Below are 14241 nucleotides of genomic sequence, written 5' to 3'. Positions count from 1 at the left end.
AGTGCATATTAGTCTCCAGGAAGTTTGTAATTGAAGCCAAGCTACAAGCACAGAACAAGAAGGGGACAGGAAAAAGGTTACAATACCACCGAAAGAAAAATTTTAAAGAGAGGAGAAAGTAGCACAAAGGAAATACCTTAAGGTCCCGCCTCTCCAGGTGCAATAGCTCTGAGCCACGGATATCATGACGGATGAAGATTTCTCTGTACTCTCCCAAACTGAGAAGATCCAGCCAAACTGCCACTTCATCTGTGCCCCATTTTTGAACTACCAAAGTTAAGAGCAAAACCCCCTTAATTTGTACATGCACAAATGCAGAACAAGCATAGGTTAGGCCAAAGAGAGTGGAAAACAGAGAAATGCAGTGCTAGCAAAGGGAAAAGATAAAGGTGTCAACAGAACAAATCTAATGGTTCGATTGCCTTGGGCATGCAGGTTAAAATCAGCAAGAATTAAAACAAATGGTCTGTACAAGGACAGGGTTCATTGCTTTGCAGCCGTGCTTTCAGCTTCCGCCCAATCTCTTTTCATATTAACTTAAACTATCTCTAAAACCCCATGAATTTATTTTTCACTTTAGGATCAGTGGTGTAAGGTAATCCTGTCACTTAATGTGTCACCAAGAGAAATGTGTCTCCTCCAAAAGAACACTGTGGGTTTAAAATGTTTTTCAGTGATGGTGCAGGACTCATTTCCACAATACATAAAATATTGTACAGACAGACAGTACTAGCCAATTTAATGAAAGGCAAGCAAGTGTTTATATATATATATATATATTTATTCTGAGAAAATGTTCCATACATTTATTAAAGTGAATCCACCATACCTGCTAATTTGATCACTATGTGCCACGTATTTATACGGTTATATAAGCTTTAAGGCAAAATGTTCATCAAAGGGAGATGAGAAACTGCAGCCAAATATTTTCAAATATAATCCAAAAAGGGGTATTGTTGAGATGATATATCAATTAATAAATATGCCTCATAGATTTCTGCTGGTTTGAAAACATACTGTTTCACACAATGCTGGTAAAGAAGGACCACATATAGGGAATGTAAAGTAAAGATGGAAAATCACATAAATATTGGTATATATATTGGTTTAGAAGTTAAACGGAGTCGGGGAATGGAAGGCCATTTCTGGAAATGATGCTGTGCTGCCTCCCAGCTGCTTCCTGCTGTCTTGTAGGAGAACTAAAGCCTCAGAATCAACATGTTACTAGAGCTACCGTGGGCACAGATCTATACCTATAAGCCTATAAGTTCTATAGGTTATACACACACAGGCATTATATATTGCCCCATATGGCAATATGTCTTGTATATGGTGTTGCTATATAATTTTTTCCTATTTTTTACTGTGTGCTTACTGTTAATGGGATACTGTTGTCAGAATAAAATGAATTTACTTTTGCCTCTCAACAGTATATAAGAATAAAATTATACACCCTTGGAAAGAAAAGGTTTCACTTTACTTGTGATAAAGTAATCGTCACTTATAATAAACCACTTAACTCTAATTACTTATCAGCATAGATGCATGGTTTAGCAGTTGGGAGGAGTCAGGACAGTGCAACTTAAAGCACTATTGCACATGCCATTTTCCTCCTGGCTTATTGGCATATCATTAATGGCACTGGCTGCTAATGTGCAAAGGTGTAAGGAGGAGATGGGCCATGTGCAGTAGAACTTAAAGTCATGTGGCCCTGAGTGCCTGACTGAAGCCTGTCAACCTCTTCATCGACACTTATGCTTATGCTTATTTTGGCAAGTACTACCATGCTGCTTTTACCATTAGCTTCTATATACTAAAAAAAAAAAGAAATTGTATTGTTCAACAGCCTATTGTATGTGGTGTGGCATTCTGGTGGTTAGAAACAATGGGATATACTACTATACCTGCATTTGAAGACACTACAATATGTAGAATTCAAATCAGAAATAAGTTTTTCAGAGAAACAAGAAGACAGGGGATTGTACCCCCGTAACCTAATTATCCACCTCACGAGGAACAAACAGAGTAGGCTCAATTTCCCTGTTTGGCTCAAGATATAAAAGCAGTTTTTTGTGACTTAAACAACTGGTAAAAGTATGTTCAGCACATGCCCTATCCATTGGATTCATCAACTGTTTCTTTACACTTGACCATCTGGAAATGTCTGAGACTGACCAGCTGCTTTGGCCTAAACAACTACTGATGCTTTCTTTCATAATCTCAACCTTAAAGTAGGCCATTTGTGCCCATGTTTAGTTGGGCAGCTTGGCTAATTTTAACCACAGTTGGGTGATCTATTAGATCGCAGCAGGTCTGTCCAAACTGGAAATCTATTCTGGAAAGTGGAAATAAAATGTACAAATGAAATCTTGTTCACCCTAAGTTTATGAAGCACAATTGAGATGACTTAGGAGTCGTAATAGTTCCTCGGCACTCCTCAGTTGGTATAACTATTAAAACAAAGAATAAGAAACTCCACAAGCAAAGGAAAATACCTGCATTAGCTTTGCCACTTATGTTAGCACTAGACTAAATGACTTTTATATTTTGAAAACAGTATCCCTTTAAACCTATTTACCACAATATATTTTTAAAGACTATGACAGAATGGACAGATATTCTCAAGTTATATTATGATGAATGAGAGCTGGGTTGCGACACATAAGTAATAGATTTAAGGCAGAGAACAAGTGATACAATACTTAACACTAATTTTACCTTCAGTACCATAAATACACATTAGTATTTTTCTAATAAATGGAGAAGTCTTACCAGGCTGAATGCTGGGCTTATTCTTTAAGGCCTTCTCCCTTTTAAACTTTGGCACTATTCGGAATACTGTGCTTCTGCTGTTTCTTTTAGAGTATTCCAGAGGAGGATCCTGTTTGAAACAATTGGTGAAACTGTGGAAAACTGTGGAATCAGTGGTGAGAAAGTACTTAGCAAAGAACCATTTACTAACAAATAATAAACACTGGGGCCAGTCATTATTTAAAAATGAATATTGCTATTTATCTGCAGGGGCATAACTATAGCTGAGGAAGAACCTTAAACTGTGAGGGCACCACTGCAAGTAGGGGGCCTGTAAGGACAGGTACAGAAGAAAATAGCAGGTCAACTGTGAATGCTATGACTTAAAAGCCAGAACAGGACCCCAGAATTCCAGGTTACTGTCCACTAGAAACAGCAATTTCTATATTATACATTTTACGGAAGCAAAAGGCCTTTTCAAAGTTTGCTTCCAGCATTCTTCTAAACACCCCTGGGAACTTCCCCCAAAAGAAGAAGTTAATGTATAATCACTGAGGGGTGAAAATGTTAGGCACCCCATATGATTATAATCACTTACCTGATACATGGGGACTGGTGCTTTTGTTTGTTAAAACCGGCATTGGCCCAGAGTAATTCTGTAGAAGATCCTTGTTGCCAACTTCTTCTGTTTATTCAGTCCTCCCTTTGTTTCGGTCCGGGCAGGCACATGCATGCAGTAGAGTGAAAGCTGAACTTAGAAGCAAAAAGTAAGCTTTTTTACTGTGTGTGTGCCTGCCCGAACTGTAATGAAGAGAAGACATAAGAAGCCAAAGAAGATGGCGACAAGGATCTTCTATAGCAGTGGCTTGTGAGCAACATGTTGCTCACCAACCCCATGGATGTTGCTCCTAGTGCCCATTACGGCACCGCCCAGGTATCATAAGAAGTCCCACAGTGATTCAGGTGTCAGTATCTCTTTAATTCTAATCCTGAAAGCTGCAGAACAAAAAACACTAAATACTTATACCTCATAACTCCAATGCATATTCTACATTCTGATTCGGATAGTGTTATCAAAACACTGGGTCTTTCTTTCAAAGTATCCATATTGTGTATACATTCAAAATGGCATACATACAGAGCTAGATCCTGTTTTGCAACTCTTGGTTGTAAGCTTATATTTGATTTCTATTGCTGGGATAAATTTAAAGAAGAGATAAAAAAGTGATTTATGGATGAGGAAGGAGAAGGCATCAGAGGGAGTTACAGTGATAAGAGAGCAGAAGAGATTGTGAGAATAAAAATGTGAGAGGGAAAATAAACATAGAAAGCACAGGAAAAAAAAGTGGATTTGGGGAGCAGATTTAGGAAAGGTGAGAGGAAGACATATAATATATGTATTTGTGGTGCTAGGCAGGGATACGGGTATAGACAATATGCTGGGGCCATACTGTATTATGAAATTGCAGGGACAGCACTGTATAATAAAAAGCCTGGTGTCACAATATGCCATGACATGCTGGTTTACTGTGTGATAAATTACTGGGCAATAAAGCCACTGTGTCGTGCCATGGAATTCAACCTTTCCTTTGCTTATGTTATTTTTTTGCTTTTTACAGTAAGTGCTATAATTGGTGTGTCAGTGGGTGGGGAGGCTCAGCGGGAAGGGCTTATTCCATCCCTCCAATGATTGTTACTAATAATTTAGGGTATTTACACCTATTGATGTATTATTATGTATCACTTCTATTAGAAATACAAATGGTATGATCTACTATGAAACAGATACCTGGACAATTTCACAATGAAGCAATGTGTTAAAAGGCAATGTTTTTAACTTTGCATACCTCCTCATCTGGCTGTAAGACAAAGTACAGCCAAGGAATCTCAGCCAGTTTTGTTAGCTCAACTTCTACACTGTGAAGGGCATTGGATAGAAGTTCTTCATGATGGGATTCCAACTGCTGCAAAAAAAGTGATATTGTTCTAGTCAGCAAAGTGCAAATGATTGTGCACGATGGTAAAACTGCTTCCCGCGCCTGCAACTTATTTCATATGCCAAGAACACCTTGCCAAATGTAGGCTTAGGAGAGGAGTCTATTCATACTCCATGCTGTCACAAAAAACATAGCTATTTAATTTTAAAACTTGTAAATAATGAACATTTCTGCAAATCCATGCCTCTGACTGAACTGAATCTGAATTCTTAAAATCATGTGACTTTTTGTCACATAAACATGGAAGTTGGAAATTTTTTACTGTGCATTTTTACTTTAACCCTTCCTTACCCTAATTTGCATATGCAAATTACGACCCTGATTCACTTTGTTATTCGGGCAATTATTTCACAAAGGATTCAGGGTTCAGATGGATTATGGATTCAGTGCTCAGATGGATTATGGATTCAGTGCACCCCTATACAAAATATATATTACATATAAATACAGTTTTTCTTAAACCCTTTAACGGATAATCATCATGTTTTTCTTACATCATTTACTACCAGCAGGTGGCAGTGCTAGCCTATAGTTAAAGTGAAGAAATACTGCAACATTAACAACATATCATGGTAAATGTAGGTCACAATGATACTTAGAGTAAGGCAATATATATATATATATATATATATATATATATATATATATATAAAAACTGGAGATCACTGGCACTCACGTATATAAGTTGAAGTTGCCTGGGTGCAGTCATCAAAGCAGGAAACAAAATACTGACGTTTCGGCTGAACACCTCAGCCTTTCTCAAAGTTGAGAAAGGCTGAAGTGTTCAGCCGAAACATCAGTTCACCACACATTAAAAGATATATTTTTTTGCATATAAGACCTGTGAGAGCGGCTTCTTTCTACTAGTATTTTATATATATATATATATATATATATATATATGTATATATATGTATATATGTATATATATGTATATATATGTATATATATGTATATATATGTATATATATATATATATATATATATATATATATATATATATATATATATATATACATATATATACATGGTTGGACAGTCACATGTAAGGGAAACGTGATTCAAATGACTCCTAAAAACTTGGCACACTCTGAGCATCCTGCTTTACTATGTCTCCAGCCCCACTGGGGGGGTGGGGTCTCTGGAGTATATTTCTTATAATTTTCTAAATTGTAATGCAATACAAGAAACTGAACATAAACGGTACATGAGCCCAGTGTATAGAGTGGCACTGCCAGTGGAATCCTGTTGTGATACAGATGGGCAGTCCAGCTACTAGGAAATATGCTTACTGAGATGGGGCAAGAAATTGTTTTCTTCTTGGTCTTGTGAACGGATTTACAGTAAATTCTTCCTCTTATGGGAATGGGAGGGGTGGCAATCAGTTAGAATTACCATTTAGTACAATAAAGGACTTCTGACCAGCCAGCCAAACAGAACGGCAGAGAACACTCCTGTTACAAAAACTGCTAACATCATAAAAAATAAATGGGAAACGTTTGTAAAATGCAGAAGGGCACTCAGCGTAATTCTATATTAAGCTGTTTGGATGGGTTCAGTTGTCCTATAAAAAGAGAAAAAGCTGAAAGAAAAATCATAAAAAGTGATACATAACCAGGCCTAAAAAGCATACCTTACAAATACTATCAACCATTTCTTCATAATTCATCCCCTGAATTAGTAAGACTTACCAGGTAGAAGAAAATTATTCACAATACACATACTAATAGCTCATTACTTGGTTAGAGTCAGACTTTAGGTCACCAAACTGGGGAAAATACAAGTTTGGTCATTTAGAACAAGGTAACATGATATACATTGTGGATTTAAACTATTCGTCTGAGTTTCGTGGAGAAGGTGGTATTAGTGATGGTGGGAAGAGTGAAGACGGATGTGGGGAAAGGGAAGGAGGAGAGGGATAGGGAAGGGGGACGTGGGGATGTAGCAAGAAAGGGGGTTAAGATGGAGGGGGGGAAAAAGAAAGATAGGGAAAGTAAAGTAGGAGGGAAGAAAAGGGGAGAGAGAGAGAGAGAGTGTTTGTACCAGGTCTCAACCCACATTTTTATACAACATGGCTAAGTGACAGTTTACCCATGACTTAAGCATTTGAAAAACATTTGAAAAATGTAAAGAGGGACAAAAAGAAATGCTGCAGCACAGTGGAAAAAAATCTGACTGTGGTGAAATTTTTTTTTGACCGCAGGAAATTTTTTTTCGACTGCACCTGTTTTTGCAACAACACTCTCTAATCACCACTCCAATTTTTTTCATTTTTTTTTTTAAAAATGGAAGGTTATTTAAAGTTTGAACACATTTTTTTCCCATGTTGTAATTTACTCAAAAATTCAATAAAAATTGCAAACAACAAAAATAGGGAAAAAAACAAATGTTGCATCTTACCAGGGGCACTCTTCCAACCAAGAGAGATTCTGTTTCATTGTGCAAAGCTTTTGCAGTTACTGCTACCTCAATGGCAGTGTTTCTTGTTAGGCTCTAATAAGGGAAAGGTCTGTTAGAAATCAGATGCAGACTTCATGGATTAACATGCATGCTACGACAAACTGAAGAGACAGTATCTGCAAATATCCACGTAACCAGCATTTATTCATCTTGCCAAGGCAATAATCCATATTAAGATGGCCTACCTCGGGAAACCGGGGATTGGCTTTATTTAGTGCATGAGAGCAGGCATTCACCGCATGAGCCAGTTCTTGTTCCAGCAAGCTATGGATTTTTGCAGCTTCGCATATTCTGAAAAGAAAGTTTGTATAATTTATGTCCAAGGTGCCCTGTTAGTAAAGCATCTGTCTCACTTAAGGCTGGTGAGAATTAAAGCTCAGGAACAGCATGAGGGCAGTAGTTTGGATATCCCGCAATTAATATTATATGCACTGTTATAGCTTAGAGACAAAAAAAAAGTAAATTCCTTTATTGAGTAATGGACTTAAAAACAGAAAATGAAACTCGCTAAAAGTTTAAGATCTTCAAAATCTATTAATTCTATAAAAAAAAAAAAAGATTTCTATTATAAAAAATAATATTCTTGCTGTATTATTCAGCTCTGGAGTAATTTGTTTTTTACCATTAATAGATGTATAACCCTATGCGTCGAGACCACACACCTTGTAATAAGCTCCTCTGAAGCTTTCGAGCAAAGATGGATTAGTGTGACTTCTTCTTCTGAAGCCAAATCAACAGCTTGTTGAGAATAGAGATGAGAGCGAAGGGGAAGCTTACAGGAATCGTACTTCTGCTTATCTTCCCAGGACTTCAGGGTGTTCTCAAAAGCCTGCCCACAAAATATTTTATATTATTATTATTTATATAAAAAATTACAAAAAACAGAACAGTTAACATCTACATATAAACAATTTACAGTTTACATGTGTTTACATGTTTGCAGTTACATTTGGATGAGAATCGGAGACACTAGGGGGGGCCCTGCTCGCAAGAGCTTACATTCTAAAAAGGGAGGGCTGAGACATAAGGTCAGGGTAACTAGCATGGCATTAGAGTCCATGTAGGTGTGTAAAGTAACAGTAAGTGCGGAGTGAGAGGTGAAAACCAGGGGTTAGTGAATGTTTGGGGGGTTTAGGTTATAGGCTTGAGTAAAAAGGTGAGTTTTAAGAGACCATTTAAAGCATTGGAGAGTCTGGCAGTGCCTAATGGGACAGGGAAGAGCGTTCCAGACGATGGGTGCAGGCCACTAGTAGTACTGATTCTTGTTCACTTTACACAGCATGAATTCTCATAAAACTCAGTACCGGGGTTCATTTATCAAGACTGGGCAATAACTTATAACAACCAACCAGGGATTAGCACATAGAACAAGAAAAGCAAACTTTGAGTGGTTGCCATAGGTTAATGCTCAGTTGCAAATATTCCCAGACTTAAGAAAGAGCTCCAAATGATTCTAGAACAAAAGAAGTGCATTATAAATTTTAACTGGAAAAATATCAGAATAGTAAGTTAAACCGTTAAAAAAAAAAATAGTTGAAAAGCAATTGAAAAGTGCAATCTGATATTCACAAATTTAGTTTCTATGTTGTTTGCAGGGAAAGGATTAAATGAGGCAGTACTCTTGAATGGGGGCTACCATGTTTTTATATTGGCAATAGCTTTTGATGAACTGGCTTTTTAGAGATAAGTGTTTGGCACACAAACCATAAGATCCATTGGGCAGGCAATGATATAAGCATATAAAAGGGGGAATTATATTTATAAAGACACTTTGGTTTTTATTGGATGCAGATTCATTTTGCTTTATTTGTATTATTTTGTAATGAATGCCTGTGTATGTGTCAGCTCTACTGCATAAGTATTAATAATTCATATTGTATACACATTTACATTAAGAAACCCCCATTTCTCTATGATTACAAATAATTACAATTACATGTAATTATTCTGAGGCCATGTCATTTACAAGGAAGATGTATAGGTAATTCCATGAACATACTCAGTAAAAGAACTCCCAATCACGCTCTCCTGTTCAGAAAGGCAGATGCCATCACATCACACACATATTTTGACACTTGCTCTATAGAAGGTGATATTTCCATGACAAGATGTCATTACATATTCAGTGTGAATAATAACAGGCGTTGCAGTGGCTGATGACAATTGAAGATATTTAAAGCATAGCTGTTAGCACTGAAGTGAAGCATTATTTAGCTTAAAATATATTTTTTATGGTTAGACTATTAAGAACATGAAGTTTAAAAACAAATAGCAAGCACATATTGCTGCAGGCACAACATTTAATTTACAGTGATTCATAGTCATTAAATGACATGTCAAAAAATAATTTTTTGGGGGGCATCTTTGGGATTGTGGAAAGATTTATTACCATATTAAAGGATTGGGGTCTCAAATTAGGGAACTGACCTTGAATCTCTGATCTAGAATAGTAATAGAGAAGGATATACAGTATACCCACTGCTTAATACTTTGTAACAAGCTCCATTAAAAAGGGAATACAATATATGTTCTACAGAACTAAGTGAGGATCCACAGTCATTTAACTGTTTAATCAGCTTGATACAAAGACATATCTAGTCCATCCAACCCTTCAGCCACATAATTCTCCTTAGAGTCTAGTTGATCCAAAGGATCAGTCCTGTCACTGAGGAATGGAAAAAAACTAAATTTTAGCTTTGAAGGTCAGATAGCTGTATACAATGTTATAGATTTAATCTGTTGGATTAAGGCACAACTACGGATAAGGTTAACTTTGTGGACTTACCCTGTCCCTAGTCAGCATCTGAGCTCGGTTTTTATGTACAATTTTAATAACGCCAGGTGGCTGAATCCAAGCCTCTCCATCCACCTGAACAGGGACTCCCTCTTCTCCAAGTATGGTGATCTTCACTGACCGGCACTAAGGCAGAACACACATGTTACACAATACCAAACATGCTAGGAAATACAGCTGCTCACATAATTCAGTGAGATGTTTCCAAGCTGTATGGCAGGCCTGTACCACAAACAGTGAACAAACGGGGGACATATAATGGAAGAGTAAGCAATACAGAGCTTCCAAAAATGTTTATATTTAGATATATGGTCCAAAAATCAAACATGGGGTACATGCAATATCCCAGATTAAGCAGAGAACAACCATCTGCTCCCTCTGTTATAGCTCATGTGAGCAGGCAGGAACACACAAGCAATAATTATAACAGGCTAGACACAGTCCTGGGCATTCTCATATGTTTCAGAGCCAAAATCTTCTGTGTGCCTGCACCCAGGCCATCGTGTAAGAGCACTGACTCAAGCTTAGGGTCAGATTTTCGGCCCTCATTTATGCGCCACGTGGCATAAGCGTTCATGGCTGTGTCCACATAAACATTCTTTTGTTGCACTTTTAAATCTGTGCACTAAGCGTTCTATTTATTTATTTTTTAATGAAATGTTTGTGGGGAAAGTATAGCTTTGAACTTTGGAAATCACAGGCAACATTACATGCTGTATTACTGAAAACATTCTTACAGTATTGGACATGGGAAAGTCTGTGTACCTGTGCTATTCTATGATGTTGCAGCTTTATCACCCTAGATACTGCCATCTGCATACTTCCAAAAACTGCTACCACCTCCAAGATTTTATCATCAAATGACGGCGCACCAAAGATCTGTGCAGAGAGAATGAAATATTAACAGGTATTAATTTGCACAAAAACTCGAACAAAAAACAATTTTTGCAACAACAGAGCTTAAAAGTGACTTCTTAGAAGAGACAATTCACTCCACTTTTTAGCGTGTAAACAAAGGAAATCACAGAGTTCCAACCAATCATTCATGTCATGTCATATCACATATCATAGTCATTAATTAAAACTGATGATTCTAACATTTCTAAATACGAAAAGGAAACAATAAAAACAAGTATTCTTACAAATGGGTCAACTTTTTATAGACTATTTTTTTTAAACCTTCTTAGATATATGAACTAGAACAAAGCATATTTTGCAATCTTTAAAGGTCTTAACCAAAAAGCTCTCTATTTTTTAAAAAGGAATAAATTAAACTGAATTCTCCTAAACCATGATTATATTTATTGCCCTGGGCATGGCAACAAGGCAGGTACAATGTTAAAGGACAAAGGACTTGGGTGCACTTCCCCATGAGCAAGATCGTGTCCTTTTTACCCACGGCCAGTGTACCTCTTGATTATACAAACCAGCCGGGGTATTTTGCAGCAGGGCGTGACATTGTTTTACCTTTGCTTCCAGATGTCCCTTGCAGTGGCTTGGGGTAGGTACACGCCAGTAAAGTATCCAAGAATCACTATAATATACATGCTCCTGGAAAAACAGCTTTATTCATAAATACATCCTTTATTCATAAATACATAGGATGTATTTATGAACAAAGCTGTTTAACCTTCACCGCTGCCCTAGTGTCCAATTGAGTGTGTCACATGAGTGTGTGCTTAGTTTTTTTGAGTTGTGTGGCTAATTGAATGTGGCTAATTGAGTAAACAGTTCTAGTGAAAAGCTTGGGGCATGGGCACCCGAGCCCTCTATTAATCTGGTGAGCTTGTCTCCGCATTTATAAATTGCTTAAAATTGTAACTGGTAGCTAACAAGTCCCTTTACATATAAAAAGGTTGTTTTAACCCAAGATAGGTTGAGAGTCTCCTTATTGTATAGTAGTATGTGTAAAGCAGTAAATCTGTGTATATATGCAAGTAGTATGCCAAATAATGCATAACCATTTATCGCAGCTACTAAATACCAGTTCCCATGATTTACTTATTTGTATATTTAAGCACTACAGTGGCTAAAATTCCCTATCATCGACTAATATTGCAGTTGCCTGACAAGGGCCAAAAAAGCATTTTTCATCCAGCCACTGCGTGAAAAATGCCTGTACCAATGCAGTGTTAGGTCAGGGGCACATGAAGCAGATCATCTGCTTACCTTCACCTGGATTTTTCAACCAGGCAAAGGAAAGCTTTTGTGTGCTCCTCATACCTTCAGGCACAGGCATGGTTTCTGTGTGGAGCCACAAAAAGCAGATACCAACTCAATAATGCATGTTTTCACATTTCTGTGCAGATATCCGCTCCATGTAGCTCTAACTCAGGCTGACACTGTACCTGTCAGTGAAGCCACAAGGAGCTGTGGACACACTTTTCTCCACCTGCCAACAAACTGCAGGTGGACAGAAGCAGACCCTACGCAATGTGTGACACTTACACTTACAGAAGTCCACAGCTGTTGTGATGGCAGATTCTGTTAATGCCTTTAAGAGGGGCTTGGATGAGTTCTTGAACACGCATAATATCCAAGGCTTTTGTAATACTAAAATCTACAGTTAGTATTGATGTTGGTATATATGGTATAGGTTTGTGTGTGCTGGGTTTACTTGGAAGGGTTGAGCATGATACTCTTTTTTCAACCCTATGTAACAAGTTATTTATGCCTATTATAAAACATGCTGTAAAAGAGAACATATATTGGAAAGCCTCCAATGAATCCCAGACATGGTGAAAAATATGAAAGGTTGCAAAGTACAGGCAGACAATTTTACTCTTCATTTCTACAGGGACAACTCAGTTACATTAAACTTACATCATCTTCCTTGGTTCCACCCCAGAAGTTAGTGCCGCCAGCATAGCTTGGAATGTTCAGCACAGCAATACCCTGAAGGCTGGGAAGAGGGATGTACTGCCCATCACACTGCAAATAGCACAGGAAAAATGTGAAAAAAGTATGGATACATTTTAGGACTTAAAAGATGGACAAAACATTTTTTGTTCACAGAAAATGCAGTTTTGCCAACTGTACTCAAATTTGTATACATACATAAATGTTCAGTTTGGTTTTGGCCCTAACCTTTATTGGGGGATCCTGTAATTGGCTGAATCTAAATATGATGTACCGTATATACTCGAGTATAAGCCGATCCGAGTATAAGCCGAGGTACCTAATTTTACCTAAGAAAACTGGAAAAACCTATTGACTCGAGTATAAGCCTAGGGTGTCACCAGTAGGACTGGTGCGAGTGAGCCAGCACACAAAGTGTGCTCACACTTTGGTTTAATTGAGTATCCCAAAAATTGCCCCCTGTCTAGCTTAAGAAATATATATGGTATAGTGTTTTAGACAGTGGTGGCCTAAGAAAGGTACTAGAAAGGGACTAGACATGGTGGAGTGGGCAAAGTTTAGGAGAGACTGGAAAAGGCAAAGAACGGGAACAACTGGCCTGACAAGTGCAGGACAGGTAGGAGCAAGTTGGAACAGGCATAAAACAGGACAGACAAAACCAGGACGGAACATTTAGATAATCCCCTACTCAGGCTGGCCTTCCACTAGTATCATGGGATTCCAAAGTCTATATTGATTACCAAGAAAAGCACATTTAAGATTAGCAGAAATAGTACAGGAGTTGGTGCAGCCATTGGTAATCTGTGATGTTCTACCAATGCCTAAGGTAATAAAAACAGCAATGACAATAGCCCTTTCCAGTTTGATACTATAAATGCATGGATTACAAGTGTCGGTGAAACAAAATAATTTTTTATTAATCAGAAACCATCAATCTAAAATTCTAAGATAAAGTTTCCCCTGACTCCTACATAGCAAAATCGTTTAGGATTAATTGCATACTGCATATACTGCAGGCCATTACTGGAGGACTTGTGTCCCTGCGTACCTGCGCCCGTGCTCTCCCTATGCCAGCTTCCCAGAACGCCATCCTAACTGTGCGCTCTGCTCTTCACCTGTGCGCGCTTCTGATCTGCTTGGCGCCGCAGTCGCGCCAGTGACGTCACGCGCCCCTTCAGTTACTCGTGGCCTGATCTTACAAGGTCTAAGATCAGGCCATGAGTAACTGAAGGGGCGCGTGAAGTCACTGGCGCGACTGCGGCGCCAAGCAGATCAGAAGCGCGCACAGGTGAAGAGCAGAGCGCACAGTTAGGATGGCGTTCTGGGAAGCTGGCATAGGGAAAGCACGGGCGCAGGTACGCAGGGACACAAGTCCGTGGG

The 14241-nt window shown here is 38.2% G+C and overlaps 1 protein-coding gene across 4 annotated transcripts in view; it reads right to left on the bottom strand.

Moving 5' to 3' along the window:
* dgkh (diacylglycerol kinase, eta) overlaps positions 1–14241 on the bottom strand; it is a 144155-nt gene that overhangs the window by 14858 nt on the left and 115056 nt on the right. For 3 of the 4 annotated variants that reach the window (XM_004911834.4, XM_012957746.3, XM_012957745.3), the window contains 9 exons: positions 12826–12933; positions 10768–10881; positions 9994–10128; positions 7871–8037; positions 7394–7499; positions 7149–7241; positions 4599–4715; positions 2773–2881; positions 137–267 (listed from right to left, as the gene is read on the bottom strand). In XM_004911834.4, coding sequence (XP_004911891.1) covers positions 137–267; positions 2773–2881; positions 4599–4715; positions 7149–7241; positions 7394–7499; positions 7871–8037; positions 9994–10128; positions 10768–10881; positions 12826–12933 — 1080 coding nt within the window. The remainder of the gene's footprint in view (positions 1–136; positions 268–2772; positions 2882–4598; positions 4716–7148; positions 7242–7393; positions 7500–7870; positions 8038–9993; positions 10129–10767; positions 10882–12825; positions 12934–14241) is intronic. The other variant, XM_012957748.3, reaches the window with a different exon arrangement.

The sequence above is a fragment of the Xenopus tropicalis genome, chromosome 2, assembly GCF_000004195.4.
Source record: "Xenopus tropicalis strain Nigerian chromosome 2, UCB_Xtro_10.0, whole genome shotgun sequence".
Taxonomy (NCBI): domain Eukaryota; kingdom Metazoa; phylum Chordata; class Amphibia; order Anura; family Pipidae; genus Xenopus; species Xenopus tropicalis.
This window is presented reverse-complemented; position numbering and strand designations above follow the sequence as displayed.